Source organism: Perca fluviatilis, chromosome 11 (assembly GCF_010015445.1).
Source record: "Perca fluviatilis chromosome 11, GENO_Pfluv_1.0, whole genome shotgun sequence".
In the NCBI taxonomy this organism is placed as follows: domain Eukaryota; kingdom Metazoa; phylum Chordata; class Actinopteri; order Perciformes; family Percidae; genus Perca; species Perca fluviatilis.
This window is the reverse complement of record NC_053122.1, coordinates 3,930,359-3,950,058: the sequence shown is the minus strand read 5'-3', so window position 1 is coordinate 3,950,058 and position 19,700 is coordinate 3,930,359. Positions and strand designations below refer to the sequence as shown.

The 19,700-nt window shown below is 43.4% G+C and overlaps 1 protein-coding gene across 1 annotated transcript; it reads right to left on the bottom strand.

The window, feature by feature from the left end:
• Window positions 1-492: 492 nt before the first annotated feature.
• On the bottom strand, window positions 493-13,428 carry vcpip1 (valosin containing protein (p97)/p47 complex interacting protein 1). The gene is made up of 3 exons (XM_039816709.1): window positions 10,595-13,428; window positions 5,184-5,270; window positions 493-1,556 (listed from the first exon to the last, which is right to left on the bottom strand). Exons 1-3 carry the CDS (start codon window positions 13,263-13,265, stop codon window positions 796-798), a joined length of 3,519 nt encoding a protein of 1,172 aa, XP_039672643.1. The 5' UTR covers window positions 13,266-13,428; the 3' UTR covers window positions 493-795.
• Between the last annotated feature and the right edge of the window lie 6,272 nt (window positions 13,429-19,700).

Sequence of the window (19,700 nt, the reverse complement as noted above, 5' to 3'; positions counted from 1 at the left end):
TGGGATGAGAGAGTGTGTAGCAAAGTGCAAAGAGCTCAATCACACACACACACACACACACACACACACACACACACACACACACACACACACACACAAGCCTCGTGTTGCAACAGAAGTGTGACATTGTCGTGGGAGTGTCTATGACGTATCGCAGAGAGCGCGTCACAATATATCGCCGTGTGGCTCGTCATCGTCCCGCCCCGAGTCTGCAGAGATCCGAGGTCAGGTCGGCTCGCTCTTCAGTCATGCAGAAAAGACAACGAAACACAACGAAGACCAAAAGCTTTCGGATCCGACCTGAGGCGTTGTGACCCGGAGGTGGCGCCGTGGCGGTGCTGCGTGGGGGCGGGGGCGGGCGGGGGGGGTCAGGAGTAGGGTTGGGCATCGAGAACCGATTCCTACTTGGAATCGGTTAAAAAAAAAAATTACGATTCCATCGGAGTCGTTTCTTTATCGGAATCGTTTGGAGGATTTGGTTTCAAATCTGATCAACGGGTTCTAAATTTAACATGCGCAAGTTTTGGGTTTCCGTAGCGACCGGGCGCTTGTTGTGTTGCAGCCGCGGAGCTCAGTAAGCGGCGCTCTAGAGTGGCTTTATTATACGTTGAAAAAAGCCCCCCGTCAAACTGCAACCCCACCTTTGAATCAAAATAAAACGTTCCTCTTATTTGTGAAATAAGCATGTGACCCGTTTCAGCTCCACCGCTCGAAGAACCGGAATCGAAAGGAAGAATCGGAAGTGGAATCAGAATCATTAAAATCTAAACGATGCCCAACCCTGGTCAGGAGTGATCAGGAGTGATCCATGGGTTCCATGGCGTTGTTTTGCTCGCCGTCCTGACTCTCCATCTCCTCCGTTTGCTCCGCCTTCCCGTCCGGTTTGCCGGCCGCGCCCGCCGCAGGTTCGCGGTCGACCTTAGGCGTCGGCTGGCCCGCCTTAGTCCCGTCTGTCCGCTCCTGGCCGGCGCCGGCGCTCTGCTGCTCTCGGAGGTGGCGCTCCATGGAGGCCTGGATGGAGGACACCATCTCCTGTAGCTTCCTCCGCTGCTGCTCCATCAGGCCGGGGTCCGGCCCGCGCCCGTCCTTCATGGTGACGAAGCCCGGCGCCATGCGAACCAGCTCCCGCGTGGCGTCCTCGGGGATGTCCGACAGGTCCGGTGGGCCCCGGGACACGCTGGCGCTCAGGTCCACGCCGCTGCTGTGTTGGCGCGTGATAGGCCGGTGCTCAGGAGGGGAGGAGTTCCCGGCGCTGCCCAGCGAGTGGCCTTTACCCTGGAAGGCCGTGACGCTCTGCAGCTGCTCCTTCTTCCTCACGACGCCGCCGCTGCCGAGCCGCAGCCCGCCGTGAGACGGGCTGCCCTCTCGGCTGCCGCGGCCGGCGCCGTCTGGGCGCAGCTGGGCCACCGCCTCCTTCACAAGATCCTCCACATCGGGGCCGACTGGGAAGTGGCCCGCGGCGTCCACGCACAGCTCCAGGCGCTCCTCGGCGGCGTTGTAGACAAAGGTTTTCCCCGTCAGGTGAGGCAGCGTGCAGTGCTTCCCGTCCATCAGGCCTGAAACACAAAACCAGCAGAGAGTCTTCAGGGAACCAGGTTTTCTAATGTTTTGCTATCCTGGATCACCTGATCCATCTTACTTTCATGCCAGTTTTTTAAAAGGAACATTGGATTGGATCAATGTAGGGTACAATCGGTACAATTGAATGAGTGTTAGTCGACTAAGAATTTCTTCAATCGAGCACAGCCCTAGATCACTGTGATCCAAATACCAAATTTCAGGATTACCAAATCTTGTTTAACAGAGCCTTAAAGGGGTGATAGAATGCAAAACCGATTTTACCCTGTCATAGTTGAATAACGACAGTTCTGTGGGTAAATAGGACATACATAGAAGCTCAAAGTCCCACTGACACCCCTTTACTATGAAAATTTCATTTTGAAACTGCCGCTGAAAACGGGCGAATCCCAACAAAGCTGAGTTGCTTGCGCAAGCATCTCAAAATCCGGAACCTTAAGAGAACAGTCACGCCCCAACATTTACATAGGCTACACAACTGACCTGAGATCAGGTAGTACATTTACATAGGCTACACAACTGACCTGAGATCAGGTAGTTTTCTGAATCTAGCTAGGTCACGCAGATCTCTGCTATTCCATTACAAAATTCACTTCTGAAACTTTTTTATGCGAGAAATCAACTATGTAAAGCTCAAATATGGGCCGTTTTACGAAAATTGATGGCTAATTGCAAATGTTGTCCGACTGTGTGTCGGAGTTCAGTGCTGCCTGTGTTGTTGCCTCGCCACCTGGCCTGCCTTCCTTTACACACCCCGGCCTGCTCTGAGGAACTTGGAGCTCCGTTACGGCTTGCAGCCGACAGCACTCCATACCCGCGCAAAGTCACCGGTTTTTGGAGACTACTACACGCTGGTGCTCTGACAGAGCTCCAGGGCCTGCAGGCCAGCTCCCCTCTTCCTGCTAGCTAAATGCCCGGTGTATGTGAGTGAGAGCACGGTCAGCGAGCTTGTTGCACCAGCAATCTGTTACCACAGGTTCCAGTTAATATTTTAATGTGTGTAATTATAATGTGTTGAGTTATTTAAACAAACGATTGGGGAAATAAACGCCGCTTGTCCGCGAGTCTCATTGATAGAGCCTGCGGCTGGATGGAGCTCTATCAATGAGAGCTAGCTCCTAGAATTCCTCTGAAATTCACAAATATTCATTAACTTGAAATCGGACACCGTTGTTAGCTTTATAAGACCTTTAGGGAGATCTTGTATAAGTGGCGTGATGAAATTCAAACTGTAAATATACAGAAATTACGCCAAAAATGAAGCCAACTATCCGTGATTTGTAGCTAGCTACACATAGCTAGGATTGAAGGGACAGTCATAGCTAACGAAACCCCCACTGTTCACAAATATTCATTAACTTGAAATCGGACATCGTAGTTAGCTTTATAAGACATTTAGTTAGATGTGTAAGTGGCGTGACGAAATTCAAACTGTAAATATACTCGAATTACGACCAAAAATGAAGCTAACTAGCCGTGATTTGTAGCTACACATAGATAGGATTGAAGGGACAGTCGCAGCTAACGAAACACCTAGCTAAACTTCACAAATATTAACTTGAAATCGGACACCGTTGTAAGCTTTATAAGACATTTAGATGTTGTATAGCTAAGTGGCGTACATTGTGTTGTAACATGTGGTAAGAGATTGCTGGTGTAACAAGCTCTCGGCGCGCGCCCTCACTCTCACACACGGGCCATTTAGCTAGCAGGAAGAGGGGAGCTGCAGGCCCTGGAGCTCTGTCGGGGCTGCGCCAGCTCACAGCAGCCGGGGTCTGTGAAGGAAGGCAGGCCGTGCGGCGAGGCAGCAGCACCGCCGCTGAAGTCCGACACACAGTCTTACCATATTTGCAATTAACCATCAATTTTCGTAAAACGGCCCATATTTGAGCTTTATATAGTTGATTTCTCACATAAAAAAGTCTCAGAAGTGAATTTGGTAATGAAACATTGCAGTGTCTGGAATATGAGATTCTGTCGCTTCTCTAATGTGTGTGTATTGGGGATTTGCTCAACCAATCAGCGGGCATCTCTAATGTCTGCCTATGGCAATTCGCTCAACCAATCAGCGCGCAGTTCATCTAAATATTCACGAGCATAGCATATTTGGAAGAAAAGCTCTTGTTTCAAATAGAGCCAAAACACAGGGATGCATAAGGGCCAATAAAATATCAACCAGGCCATTTTCAGCCCAACAAATGTTACATATCCAATAAGGAGACCATAAGGAACAGTGTGAAATACTCTATATAATCATTCTATCACCCCTTTAAATGCACGTGTCAAACTAAAGGCCCACGGGCCAAATCAGGCCCCTCGCAGATTATGATCCGGCCAGCATATCAATTTAGGTTCACAATACATTTTGGCCCACCTACTTTTTGTCACTTTTTCTGACGTTTTTGTCACTTTTGCCGAATAATTCTTTATTTTTTCCAACATTTTTGTCACTTTTTCCGATGTTTTTGGGCGCTTCTTTTCTATGATGGCCGAGGAACTTTCTCCTGCCTTCTTTAGGACTTTATGTCGACCAAACTGTAAGTTTTCTTTAAGTAAGAAGACTATGAGACACATGCAATAATACAGTCAAAGATATTTTACTTTTTCGATTAAATAAAAGCCTATCAATAAACTAAACATGTCTGGCCCTTGGTGGGATTCTAATTTTCCAGTGTGGCCCTCTGGGAAGTTGAGTTTGACCCCCCTGCTTAAGTGGAACCAACAGTGTAGCCTACTGGCTCAGCAAAGAACAACAGATAGGCACAATACCAGTGGCCACAAATAGCCATTGTTTGTTTTAAATTTTAAGAAACAGAAACATTTTGCATTCCTTATTTTGTTATAATATTAAATAACAAAACAAAAACAATACTATCCAATAGTCTACATCTCATTAAATGTGACATGCTTCATATATCCTTCAAATATGAAGAAATGTATATATATCAGTAAACACTGATTTTGTGATCATTCACTTAATAAACAAATAAAAATAAACTGATTTTATTTGGTTCGAAAAATCTGGGCCCAGGATGTTACGACACTAAATAATTTCTATCCTTCTGATCGAACGTTGCAGAAGTGAAACTATGAGGGACTTGAGGAGTACTAATCAGTGAGAGAGGCTGGGTATGATTTGAATGTTTCTATACTGGTGCAAAACCAGATATAGAATCAAAATAAAATGAGGCTTCTTCTCAATATGTTTCGTCTCTTCTGATGGCTGCCCCCTCTTAGATGACTAGTCAGTCGTTTTGGTTTTAGTCGACTAAGATTTCTTTAGTCTATTAGTCATGTTTTGATGCTTTTTCAAGCTTAATGATTTATTGTGTGTGTGTCACTGTCTGTCTGTCACTGTCTGTCTGTCACTCTCTCTCTGTCTGTCTCTCTGTCTGTGTGGTGGAGAACCTGTTAAAGTAGAATCTGTGTAACCGCAGAAGGTCAGAAATCTCTCCAAACCTGATTACAGGAATCAGGGTGTGTCCAAGTCACATCACACTCATTATGGTCTGTCTGTCTTTTGTTTTCTTTCTTTCTTTCTTTCTTTCTTTCTTTCTGCCTGTCTGACGATGTGTCCCAGCGCGGCAGGTGAAAGCCAAACGTACCCATGTCCTTCTTGACGATGTTGTAGAAGACTCCGCCCTGCTGGAATAAGTGCGGCAGCTTCTTTGCGTACGACCAAACGTCCTCGCCTGGAAAATAAAGAGAGAAACTGGAATCAACAAAATACACACACACACACACACACACACACACACACACACACACACACACACACACACACACACACACACACACACACACACACACACACACACACACACACACACACACACACACACACACACACACACACACACACACACACACACACATCAGGAAGCAGCGTGCAGGTGTGCTGTACACCTACAGTACAGGCCAAAAGTTTGGACACACCTCATTCAATGTGTTTCTTTATTTTCATGACTATTTACATTGTAGATTCTCACTGAAGGCATCAAAACTATGAATGAACACATATGGAATTATGTACTTAACAAAAAAGTGTGAAATAACTGAAAACATGTCTTATATTTTAGATTCTTCAAAGTAGCCACCCTTTGCTTTTTTTGGTAACTCTGCAAACCCTTGGTGTTCTCTCAATGAGCTTCATGAGGTAGTCACCTGAAATGGTTTTACCTTCACAGGTGTGCTTTGTCAGGGTTCATTAGTGGAAGTTTTTCCCTTATTAATAAAAAAGCAAAGGGACAAAACGAGACATTTGAGGACGTCATCTTGGACTTCTTGGGAAACACTGATCCATCCAGAAAACAAGCCACACATTAGTTGCAGCCCTAAACTCAATATATATATATATATATTTTTTTTTTATTATTTAATTTATTATTATTTAAGATGCTGCACCAAGTTGTTTTCAGAATCTGCTTTGTTTTCTTTTCGTCTTACGTTTAAACGTTTCAGAATTAAATTATCCGGGTTGTTTTAAAGTAAAAAAGGGTTGTGTTTGTGTCCGAGCAGCTAAAAGCATCTGAACGTTTCTACTGTGTGAAGACTCTGAGCGGATGTTTTGTGTTTCTAAGCAGACGGCAGGATTGTTGGACATGAGCTCGTGCTAACGGGAAGTGCAGCGTCAGGCCTGCAGAGCCGCTCGGAGTGCAGATGAAACCTTCCTGAATATCGACAGACGCTGACTGTTGGCCGGCTCATTTGTTTATCTGGACGCAGCCGCGACCTTCGACCCTGTTGGCAGGTGAGACGGGGGAGGGAGGCAGCGAGATGCCTGAGTCAGCACATGGAGCACACACACACACACACACAGACATACACACTCACACACACACACACACACAGACATACACACTCACACACACACACACACACAATAATGGAACACACACACACAATAGACAAAAACTGCACACAAACACACACACAAATAGACAGACAAAACATGGTGCACACACAAATGGATGGACGAAAGGACACACAGGAACACAATAGACGAAATGGACGCACACACACACACACACACACACAGATAGACAGATACCACACACACGGGCACTAGACACACACACACACACACACACAGATAGGACAGACAAACAGAAGAACACACACACACACACACACACACACACACACACACACACACACACACACACACACACACACACACACACACACACACACACACACACACGTTGCATTTGGAGCAACACCTGCCACCTGCGAGACTCTCAGCTGATAATCTGCAGTTTGTTACTCACCTGCATGCTGTGACCAATCAGAATCAAAAATAATATGAAAAAAATAATTGTCTAAATGTCAGTAATCAACCGGGGAGGTTTAATGCTGATATCAGTTATAATATCGTCCCTGTTCACCTGCAGTGACTCCACTTAAAATCTGCTCTCTGAACTAAAATAGAAGAGGTTTGATGAGAAGGCGAGGGAGAGACCGCTTACATGTCACACACTTTTATTCTTACTACAGATGTAAGTAAGCATCGTGAATCTGTTAAAAAAAATGGACATAAGTCAGGGTCTCTACAGGTTTCACCATGTCAAATTTAAGACTTTTTTTAAGACCTTTTAAAGACCATTATGAAGGAAATTTAAGATCCTCACAACAACCCAAAAAAAAGACAGATGTCAGAGTCCGGAAACATTGTCAACAACTCCCCGATTTGCTCACTGGCATTATAGGACTGGTGTCTAGATTGGCTGCAGTATACAGTAAGCTGCATGTTGGTCTCATTTGTAGTCCTAATCAGTGTTGGGAGTAAAGTAACGAGTTACTACTGAAAATTATTTATTACGTTTTTCCCAGGGAAAACAGCTCAGCGGCAAGCCACACGTACAAGCTGGTGTAGTAGCGAAACGCTGGACCAACCTAACTTTAGAGGTTGGCTTTTACTGACGGCGCTCTGGAGGAGAGCAGTGACACATGCCACTACATCGCCGAGGACTGGCGCTTAAAATCGGCCGTCCTACAAACAGAGCACGCCAGGCAGACACCAAGCTGACAACCTCACAGATGGATGAGGTGGAGACGGGCTCATACATAGGCTAGTGGAACAGAGTTATTTAGTGATTCCACTTGCCAGGGTTTAATCATCCAATACCAAGAGGTTTTCTTGGCATTCTGTATTGTGGTTGGTCAGTGGGCGTCTCCTCTGTAGATATATGCCCTTGTACGTGATTTAGCAGCGCCAGTCAAGGGGGGTAAGCTTCGCTTCAGAACTCGAACCTCCTATGGCGCCATTTTGACGCTACAAAGAGATCACCTCCCGTTAGCATTCCACTGACTAGCATACATTTTGGCGCCACTTTGACAGCGAATAACTTTACATCTGAAGAGTTTAAAGACTCTATTTGTCCGTTGTTTATTTCTAAAGAAACACGACAATGTATAAAAGGCTCCATTACCTTGTACCTCACGTTATGGCTCCGTAGCAGACGCTTTTATATAAAAATAGGCTAACGATTGGGTCATAACCACGAGTTTTACTGTCTCACAGTAGAGGAATTACCGTATATTACAGGAGAAGCTCACAGGCAGTTTGGACTTCCATTATCTGTTTATGTTTAATTGCTAATGTTAACTAGCATGTTAGTGATCAGTAATTAGCCTGTGCCTATGTTATCTCCTTACATATACCTACGCTCTCCGTCTCTGTAAGATTGGGAATGATTGAGATTTCTCTCGGCACAGCTACCAGAAGACTTCACACTTTCAGACACGTTGCTCACGTCACATCTACGTTGTCTCTCTCAGTTGGAGGCTGCTCAGTAAAGCAAGAGATCACCAGAAAAGTGCTTCTATTAGCCTTCACTGGTCTCCATCCAGAGCAACGGGCTCTGGATGGAGCAAACACAAATTTTTACTACTTCCCCAACACTGGTCCGAATACAGCGAGTTATATTTGGACTAGCGACAGAAAGAACTACAACACCACAGAATTAAAACCAAACATTGTAAAGCTCTGAGGGAGCATTAGAGGCAGCGATGCATTGACGTAGGAACAATATGACCTATTAAAAATTATGTAAGACCTAGAACACAATACTTCAGCGAATTTAGGACTTTTTAAGGCCCTGTGGAAACCCTGCAAGTGTGTAAAGATTACAACCGGTTGAGATAAACAGCCGAGGGACTAACCTACTTTCACTTGTCTTCTTTGTTTATTCATTTGAAGAGATTAGTTTATTATTTCATTTGTAGTATTTAACTCTTGTATTGTTGTCTAAATAAATAATGTGACACTTTTTTCAAAAAAATTTTTGTCACTTTCTTAAGGTTTTTTGTCGCTTTTCAGACATTTTTTTCTCCCCTGATGTTTTTGACGCCTTTTTATTATATTTGTGTTTGACCGATTGTGACTTTTTTCGACATTTGTCACTTTTTTGCGCTTACGTTATTATATACAGTACAGGCCAAAAGTTTGGACACACCTTCTCATTCAATGCGTTTCCTTTTTATTTTCATGACTATTTACATTGTAGATTCTCACTGAAGGCATCAAAACTATGAATGAACACATATGGAATTATGTACTTAACAAAAAAGTGTGAAATAACTGAAAACATGTCTTATATTTTAGATTCTTCAAAGTAGCCACCCTTTGCTTTTTTTGGTAACTCTGCAAACCCTTGGTGTTCTCTCAATGAGCTTCATGAGGTAGTCACCTGAAATGGTTTTACCTTCACAGGTGTGCTTTGTCAGGGTTCATTAGTGGAAGTTTTTCCATTATTAATAAAAAAGCAAAGGGACAAAACGAGACATTTGAGGACGTCATCTTGGACTTCTTGGGAAACACTGATCCATCCAGAAAACAAGCCACACATTAGTTGCAGCCCTAAACTCAATATATATATATATTTTTTTTATTATTTAATTTATTATTATTTAAGATGCTGCACCAAGTTGTTTTCAGAATCTGCTTTGTTTTCTTTTCGTCTTACGTTATGTACTGTATATAAAATCGGAATTGGCCTAGAAAGTAATCGGTGCATCTCTAACTTCTACTGCAGTTAAGGATCTTAATAGTTAAGTTTAATCTTTTTTTCAAGACTTTTTATTAGAGATGCACCTATAGAGCGGTGACGGTAACTGGCCGGTTTTCACGTGCTCGGCCATGACCGGCGACCGGCAGGTCAGTCTAACATATGGCGATTTCATGCCGGTCAACGCCACAATTAACTGACAACAGAAGTTATACGAGTTACAGCTCTCAAGGACGCACGCACACACACACACCACAGCACGGTCACTTTCTCCTTTCTCTCTATTTTCCTCTGAGTAATTTATATAGTTCTGTTTTATAGTGATCCATTATCTGTGCAAAATGTTCTCTTAAAGAAGAAATAGAAAATAAATATTTGCATGTGCTGTAAAGTGGTTAGAAAAAATGAAATCGGAATCGGCTAATATTGGTATCGGCCGGCCTAACTCAAAGAAAATCGGAATCGGCCTAGAAAGTTGTAATCGGTGCATCTCTAACTTTTACTGTAGTTAAGGATCTTAATACTTAAGTTTAATCATTTTTTGGAGACTTCTCATGCTTCATATTAGGGCTGTGCAAATTAATCTTAATGTAATCGTGATTATGATTTTGGCTCCCAATGATCACAAAAACAGAATAATCGAGAAAAACGTATTATTTAGCTCATTACGGCTTGCAAGTAGACTCGTATTTTCTCTCGTGTTCTGAGTGAAAAAATAAAGTTTAAATAGGAAAAGTATTACGGCAAAGTTCTCAGCTGTGTGTGTTTTTACTGATGATTTATTTAACTTTTTCCACTTTTTTTAAGTTCAATAATTGCAACATCTTTCCAGAAGTCAACGAGTAATTGTGTTAAATTATCGTGATTTCAATATTGACCAAAATAATCGTGATTATATTTTTTTCCATAATCGAGCAGCCCTACTTCATATTCATCTTACACAAACATTTTTTTGCATGAACTTCAAATCGTGAGTGAAGTGTAACGCTTACAGCTGTTATTCTTACCCATCAAGGTTGCTAGGAGACAGAGGGAGGACATCTCGAGGTCGATGCTGTCCTGGAGTTCGCGGCTGCTCATCCTGCCGCTCGTCGTCACGGCGTCCTCGCTCTTCACCGCGTGGTGCAGGCCGGAGTGGGAGCTGGAGGCGCGCGGTATGGACGCCACGGGGTTTTTCTCCTCGCCGCTGCCGCCTCTCAGTATCTCCACCGTCACCCTGTCGCCGTGCTGCAGCGCCACGGGCTCGTTCTCCTCGCCGTCCCTCGCGGGGACCAGCTCTTTGGGCGGGAAGCCGTAGCGGATGAACTGCTGCGCCGGCGGCACGCCGAAGTGGTTGGCGATGCTCCGCTGCAGCTCCGAGAAGGTGGTGTGAGCCTGCAGGGTCAGCATCGCCTGCCTGCCGTCGCTGGTCGTCACGCGGATCTTCTTCTCCTTATTGGACGACGACAACGGGGAGGACTTAGTCGGCGTGGCCGGAGCCGAAGAGGAAGAAGAAGTCTCCGGTGAGCCTCCGGGGGAAGACGTGCGGGCGTGGCCCTTCTGCTCCTGCTTCAGCTTGTCCGTGAGGCGCTTCTGCGTGACGAAGGCCTGCTCGCTGATGCTCTGCTGGATGCTGCGCTCCGCCCGGCTCATCGTCAGCTCCTCCTTGTGCAGCGTCTTCCCTTTCTGACCCGTGAGGATGATCTTAGTGGGCGGCTGCGGGTCTGGCGCCGCCTGCGTCGGAGTCTCCGCGGCGTCGGTGAGACGCGGCACGTGAGCCCCGTCGATGGACACCGGGTTGTACTCGTCCGGGTTCTTTTTGGCGGTGTGGTGCAGGATGGTGTTGACTACTTTCTGCACCAGGATCTCGCTGCCAAACTCTCCCGGGAAGTGCTTGGTGACGAGCTTCATGGCCACGTCGTACACGTTGCTGTTCAGCGACGGCTCGGTCTCGTACTGGAACCAGTACACCGTCTCTCTCACCACGCGGCCGCCCCACTCCAGCGTGATCGGGAACGCCTCGGGGAGGTTGTCGTACTCCTTCTCCTCCCAGAAATGTTTGAAGCCGCATCCGCATTTCCCGCCGTGGGAGCGCGTGTTGGTCCTGTCTCCGTCCAGATAAACCACGGAGCCGTCGCCGCGGATGTGGCGCACCGACGTGCCGTGACACCAGTTGCAGGTGTTGAGGGAGCTCAGTTTATAATCCGGGACGAGCACGTCTCTCTGGGGGTCGTAGGAGCACACCACGTTGTTCAGCGGGAAGCTGTAGTTCTTATCCGGCCGCAGCTGGCCGTGAGTGGACTTGGCCAAGTTGTAGAGCTTCCCGCCAGGAGCCAGCCACTCCGGCAGGACGTGCAGCTCGGAGAGAGCGCCGCATATCAGGCAGCGGTGCAGCCGGTTCTCCATCACCGACTTCTTAGCTGCCTCGGTCACCTCCTCGGGCTGGATGCCGATCACGCCGGTGCGCCTATACACGTACTGGTGCACGTCCGCCACCAGCGCGGGATGGATGCTGTGCTTCTCCATGAACACCTCCTCCATGGCGTTGACCAGCCGCATCAGGTACTTATCCTGGAGGCTGCGGTCGCCTCCGATCACGCAGCTGCCGTCTTGCTCCAGCTTGATGTACTTCCTGATGAGCTCCTGCGGGACGCCCCAGGCTTTCGGCAGCAGGCGAGCCGGCAGTTTGGGCAGCACCGTGTTCTTGATTCCCACCAAGGGGATGTAGTGGTTCCTGCCGGAGCTGCTCCACGCGATGCAGATCGGTTTGTTGAGCTTCCCGTCTTTCCCGCTGCACTGCTCCTCCGCTACTAGCCCGGGCAGGAAGGTGGCCGAATAATCCCCAGAGCTCCTCATCCCGCTCAGGGAGTCCAGCAGGATTATGGGCCGGTGCAGGACGTTGGCTAAACCAAATATATGGATGTTGCGAAGTCCGAGCGGCACGCCTTCAGGCGGGATGAAAAGCGGATCGCACTCGTTTATGATGTCCTCCCACTCTGCGGCGTCGATAAAATCCTGAAAGAGAGCCTTGTAGCGGTCCAGGTTCTGCTTGAAGTTCTGTTTCAGGTTTTCCCTCAGGGCGTGCCAGAACAGTTCCCTGCCCACCAGCGCTCGGGACACGGCGTGGACCAGGCAGTGCCCGTCTCCGTCTACATGGACGGGGATGAGACATTCCCTGCTGCTGTTGGCTTTCTTCACCTCCTCCAGGGTGTCATGGAGGTATATGAGGCTCCCTGACCGGTCTTTGCCGTAGCCCATTGTGGAAACATGGTCCGGCTCGATGAGAAAAGCTCTGTCTCCCAGGAGAGAGCAGTCAAACATCTCACCTTGGTTCATGTCCCTCAGCAGCTTGGCTTTGCCGGTTTGTTTATCCATGCCGTACCTGGTGAGCACCGGCGACAGCAGCTTGCAGTGGTAATTAGAAAGCCCCATTACTTTCACCAGCTCCGTGCCTTTCTTCGGGGCCCCGGTGACGCCGAGCAGGGCGTTTCTGAGCAGATTGTGGAGCACAACATCGGGATCCGTGACTTCTTCGACATTTAACAGGTTCTTCTGTTCGTGGCGTTGACCACACTCGGTGCACTCGATGCTAACGGAGCCGTAAGCGGGGAAGAATAGCCTCGCCTGACATTTCGGGTCCGGGCAGGTACCGGACAAAATACGCTTGTCTTTTTTCTTTGAGCTCTGTAGCAGCGACATGTCGGGCGGGAAAGGCTTAAAAACTGTGCGTCAGCTTCACTAAATCATGATAGTTACCCTCCGGCGAGGCTGTCTGTTAGCTTCGACTCTGCTAGCGATAGTTATTTGCCACAATAATACAAGAACAACACGGAAGCGGCTGTTTTTTCCTTTAGCAACTGGCCGTTGCTAAACGTAAATACGTCATGACGTAAGATTGTGGGACTTGTAGTTCTGCTGTGTATTAACTTTAAAATATTTACACACGATAATTATAAATATCTCGTTTCCACTTGTATTTGTGTCACTATAACTTCAAAACAAGAGGAGATGTTTTTTAATTTCACACACATCCATTGTTAAATGATTAAAATCAGCGACGTCAACGTTCAATCGCCTACGTTTCCCAGAATGCAACACGCCGCAGCGACGTTTTCGTTGTGTGAGGAAGTCAATACAGCAGAATCATGGCGGTTGGGCGGAATAGATGGATTGTTTCTCAAAGTATCTTATAAATTTGGTCCCCGAATTGTAATAAAAGTGTTTATTGTGCTACAGGTGCTTGTACACTTTTGTGTTGCAGCGTGGTTTGTACGATTCGGGGCATACAACTAGCTGATTTTTAAATCAATGTAACTGACAACAGTAGTTTGGTGGCTAGCATACGAGCTTATAATATACCGTTAATTAGTTGATTAAAACAATGAATAACGGCTTTAATTCAAACATAATTCACAGTGTAGACTAACTGACGGCCGATACACGCAGAGTTGTGGATATATGGAGTGATAATGTTACTTTATTGATCTGAAATATGGAGAAAGAAACTGTCGCCAAACTCCATTCAGAAATCCGTCAATTTAAGACTTCGTCTAACTCAAACTGCCAGTAACTAAGTACGTTTACTCAATTACTGTACTTAAGTATAAATGAATGAATATCAATACTTTACTTGTCAGGGGTAGTTTACTTGAGTATTTTAATATCATGGTATTTAATACATCTACGACATCTCAGAGGGAAATGTACTTTTTACTTCACTACTTCTATTTGATTGAAACCCAACTCAGTCATCTGTCAGAAAATATATCACGTTATCCACTTCCGGTTTTACCCGTCACAATAAAAGCTCTATGTTTACTGTAACTTCCTCTTAACCTTCAACTCAGTTTACACAATAAAATACCTTACACTGTTAATAACGTACATTCATTTTAATTATTTAATTTATTTATAATAATTCTAATTTGATGAATTTACTTTTACATATATTTTTAATTTATTGTTACCTATTTTTTCATTTTAATCATTTTAATATACTTATTAGTTTTGATAAATTCTTTATAATTTGTATGTATTTTTAAGTATTCATTTTTTAATTCTTTTTACTACAATATTTTGTATTATTTATTTTTATTTAATTATATTTAAAAAATATATTTTTTTAAATGTATTTTTAATTACTTTTTGTTATTGTATTTTTAGTATAGTGGCAAAAATTTCACCAACAGGTCAACAGCGCCATCAAGTGTCCAACAGAGGAAATAGCAGGACTTAAAACTAAAAGAAAACTCATGTACTGATAAAATAAAAACACAAACAAGAAACATCTGGTTTAATATTGTTTGTTTTCATTTGTTCACAGGACCTCTTCCTAAAATAAATATATTAATATTTCTGTTCATGGTAAAACCTCTCTGAACATCTGATAACAGTCTGTACATTTATTATTACACTGCACATATCTATATTATTCTTACTACCATTATAATGTTACTGCTACTACATTGCACATATCTGTACATGTTGTTCATACGTTGTTCATATTACATAGCAATATTTATTCTGCTCTTATAAGGTAACTGCTAATACACTGCACATAATTATATTTAATTTATATTACTCTAAACCACCTCCTGTAAACCAGCTGTACACTACTGTCTATACTGCACTATATTTCTTGTCCTGTCTATACTTTGTATATCACATTGCACTTTTCTGCTCTTTCTGCACTTCTGGTTTGGACGCAAACTGCATTTTTCATTGTCTTTGTACTTGTACTCTGCACACTGACAATAAAATTTAATCTAATCTAATTTATTTGTCTTTCTGTGACTTTTAATTAACTTAAATAATGGGTTGACACAAATATAACGTATGAAACAAGAAATGTGCCCTAATTTGTTGCAAAATAAATGACTCATGATATTTTGTGTCATTAAAAGTCCAGTTTGTATCAAAGTTAAGAATTATTTCTTCTACACTTTTATATATGCTTTAAATATGTAAACCATATTTAAAGAAAAAAATGCAATTATTCTTTATCGACACATATGGCAGGTTACTTGAAATAATTACACTTTGTATAATTATATTATAGTTCGCTTTGTTGCATGTCTTTTGGAACCGTTAAATAATGCATTTTGAATACAGTCAATGCACAGCTTGACCTTTCTTTAATTCTATTGGTTGTTTTGTACCTCCCGTCCAATCAGCTGTCGTTGTGAGGGCCGAGGGGCGGGGTGAAGAGGCGAAAGACCGTTAGCGGTAATAATGAAGACAATCTGTGGAGAATCTGTCCGTTTCTCCGGTAAGCAGCGGGTTACCGGGCAGCTAGTTACAGTTACGGGCCGGACAGAAGGTAAATATATATGTATACATGTGTTTTTGTTCTTCATATTGTTTCACATCTACACAGGTAGTAGATGTTGTGATGCTAACCGCGGTTAGCATGTTAGCCCGCTAGCATCATTAGCTAGCACCTGGCAGTCAGATGTCCGTTTGGAGTGTTAGCTTGTAGGCTAACAGAGGGGCTATTTCATAGTTGGTTTAACTCTTGTGTTGTCTTCCCATCGACCATGCAACTTTTGTTTTTTCTGGGTCAACATTTCAAATCAAAACTTTTTTTGGTTACTTTTTTGTCAATTTAAAAAAAAAATGTCGTCACTTTTTTCCAATGTTTTTGTCACTTTTTTCGACTTTATGGTCACTTCTTCCCCAATTCTTTAGTCACAAATTTCTGACATTATTGTTGATGTTTTTATCGATTTTTCAGCACTTTTTTTTGACATTTTTGTTGTTTTTTCCAACATTTCTTGTCACATTTTTTCCAACATTCCTTGATAATGTTTTTTCAAACGCTATAAAATTGAATAACGCACCCAAATTCAATGAAAGTAGTGAAGTGATCATTTATTTTACTTGTGAAGAGCAATGGTTGTATGGAACCATCCACGTTATGTTTTTGGACAATTTGGTTGAAAGAAACCCAAATTTCTGATATAGAAGCTTTTTGAAAAAAGGGTCAAATTTGACCGGAGGACAACAGTAAGATTAAGTGACTGAGACAGTTTGTTTCCATCAGACAGAGAGGACCAGGACACTGTTCTGACCTGGTGGGGAAAGGACGACTCCCGCCGGCTGCAGCTTCTCTCTCAGGCATCAACGCTGGTCAGACGCCATTTTGTGTCAATCGGAGCCGCCTGGGATCTGTTTCAGCTTCCCACCATCATTCAAACCAGGGCTGGTTACAAGGTCAGAGTTCACTGGGTAGAGATCTATTGTTAGTTTCTGGATTCATCAATTGATTAAACTGGGGCTGCAAAGAATCAATTTACAGTTATAGCCTAGTTACAATTTCTTAACCCTTGTGTTGTCCTTCGGGTCCCAGTGACCCGAAGGACAACACAAGGATTATGTACTTCCGTTTACTTTGTTGAGAATTGCTCTCTAAAACCGGTTTCTTTTAAAGTAAGTAAGTAAAGTTTATTTCTAGAACACATTTAAACACAGTTTAAGCTGACCAAAATGCTGTACAAACAAGAACTAAGGTGCTGTATTAACCCTTGTTTAGAGAGCAATTCTCAACAAAGTAAATGGAAGTACATAATCCTTGTGTTGTCCTTCGGGTCACTGGGACCCGAAGGACAAAACAAGGGTTAAAACAAGGTAAGAGATCTGAGATAGGACAGGACACAGCCATACGCTAAGGACTTGCTTCTGTAATAGACAGATAGGATTTTTCCTATCTTTGAAATGTAAAGACAGGACAAGCAGTTAAGATACTTTTCTGTAAAGAAGCCCTTGGACCCTATTTTCCGATGTGTTTATCTAGATGATTAATGGGGACAACAATTCTTGGATATTGATTATTGAGCGAGAGCGCTGCCGTCGTCTTTGCGGACCGAGTGGATGATCTGCTAGCGTCGTGTTTATGGACAAGCTGCTAGTGTTATCTTTGTGAACCAAGCTGATGAGGTAAGTGGAGAAATAACTTTGGGCTGCTTTGATTTGATCAGCTAACGCTAGTTTCATTGGCCAAGCTGCTAGTTGTGTTTGCGGAAAAAGTGGATGAGCTGCTAGCGTCGTGTTTGCGCACAAGCTGCTAGTGTTATCTTTGCGGATCGAACTGATGAGGTAAGTGGAGAAACAATGTAGAGCTGCTTTGATTTGATCAGCTAACGCTAGTTTTATTGGCCGAGCGCGTGTGTAGTGTTTGCATAGCGAGGGGAAGAGCTGCTAGTGTTATTTATTTAACCATGTAAACCTATTCTGGTACAAGCTGTAAAATACAATTTTGGACCTGAAAATGAGCATAATATGAGCACTTTAAATGTTTTTCTTTGTCATACATGACAATAAACTGAAACGTGAAGATGTAACCTATAGTTCTGGCAAATTACACTTCACTCTTTTCTAGAATTGTATAGAGAAATGGATTAAACAATAATGAAAATTATTGTTGGTTGCAGCCCCAAATTATTTGGAGTATATCTTACTGTAAAATAGTAGAAAACAATAGTACATAAAAGTCAGTGTTTCACAGTGGTTTAAGAAGTACTCAGATCTTCAAATAAATGTAGTGGAAGAAAAGTATGAAGTAGCATAAAATGGAAATACAGGTTAAGTACAAGAACATCAAAATTGTACTTAAGTACATTACACAAGTAAGTACTTAGTTACTTTCCACCACTGATGTTTCCTGCAGTTGCCTATAAGCATTTAAAGGAAAATTGGTATTTTTCAAACTGGGGGCCTCATTACAGAAACTTCCTTAATCTGAAATCCTATCTTATCTCAGTTTAGGATGACATTTAGGATTTTTGGATATTACAGTAACATGTTTTCTAACTCCATTTAGGAAAAGATTATTTATTTTAGGAGGAGTCCGCTACTTGTATAACACATTTTAAGTCATCTTAATCCACTGGCGGAAACCCTACCGGCATGACAGACCAAGTGCCGATTGAACAATCAATTTACAGTTATAGTTAGTATGGGTGTGCAAAAAAAAACATGTAAAGCTTTTCTATTAACGCTTAATACAAAACATGCTTTCAAACTTATTTGTGTTTTACATTTCTGTTACATTTTCTGAATCGTGCACCCCTAATAGTTATGATTTCGTAAGACAAGATAAGAGATCTGAGATAGGACAGGGCACAGCCATACGCTAAGGACTTGCTTCTGTAATAGACAGATAGGATCTTTGAAACATATGTTAAGATAGGACAAGCAGTTAGGATACTTTTCTGTAAAGAAGCCCTTGGACCCTATTTTCCGATGTGTTTATCTAGTTGATTAATGGGGACAACAATTTTTGGATATTGATTATTGAGCGAGCGCGACCGCCGTGTTTGCGGACCGAGTGGATGATCTGCTAGCGTCGTGTTTATGGACAAGCTGCTAGTGTTATCTTTGTGAACCAAGCTGATGAGGTAAGTGGAGAAATAACTTTGGACTGCTTTGATTTGATCAGCTAACGCTAGTTTCATTGGCCAAGCTGCTAGTTGTGTTTGCGGAAAAAGTGGATGAGCTGCTAACATCGTGTTTGTGCACAGCTAGTGTTATCTTTGCGGATCGAACTGATGAGGTAAGTGGAGAAACAATGTAGAGCTGCTTTGATTTGATCAGCTAACGCTAGTTTTATTGGCCGAGCTCATGCGTTGTGTTTGCATAGCGAGGGGAAGAGCTGCCAGTGTTATTTATTTTCTGACATTTTATTGATAAATGGATTAATCCATAATGAGAATTATCATTAGTTGCAGCTCCAAATGTTTTGGAGCACACCTGGCTACAGTTGAGCTGTGGACATCTGACTGTAAAATTGTAGAAAACAAGTTGATTATACCTAAAGGTAGTGTTACACAGTGGTTGAAGAAGTACTCAGATCTTAATGTAGTAGAGGAAAAGTATGAAGTAGCATAAAATGGAAATACAGATAAATTCATGTTTTTCAACCTGCTAATGTTTTCTTTGCAAAACAAGCTGGTGAGGTAAGTGGAAAAACAATGTTGGGATGCTTTGATTTGATCAGCTAATGCTACATTCACTGGCAAAGCTAGCTGCTAGCGTCATTTTGTGAACAGAGTGGACAAGCTGCTAGCGTTGTGTTGCGGGGCAAGGGGACGAGCTGCTAAAGTTGTGTTTGCGAACCGAGTGGACGAGCTGCTAGCA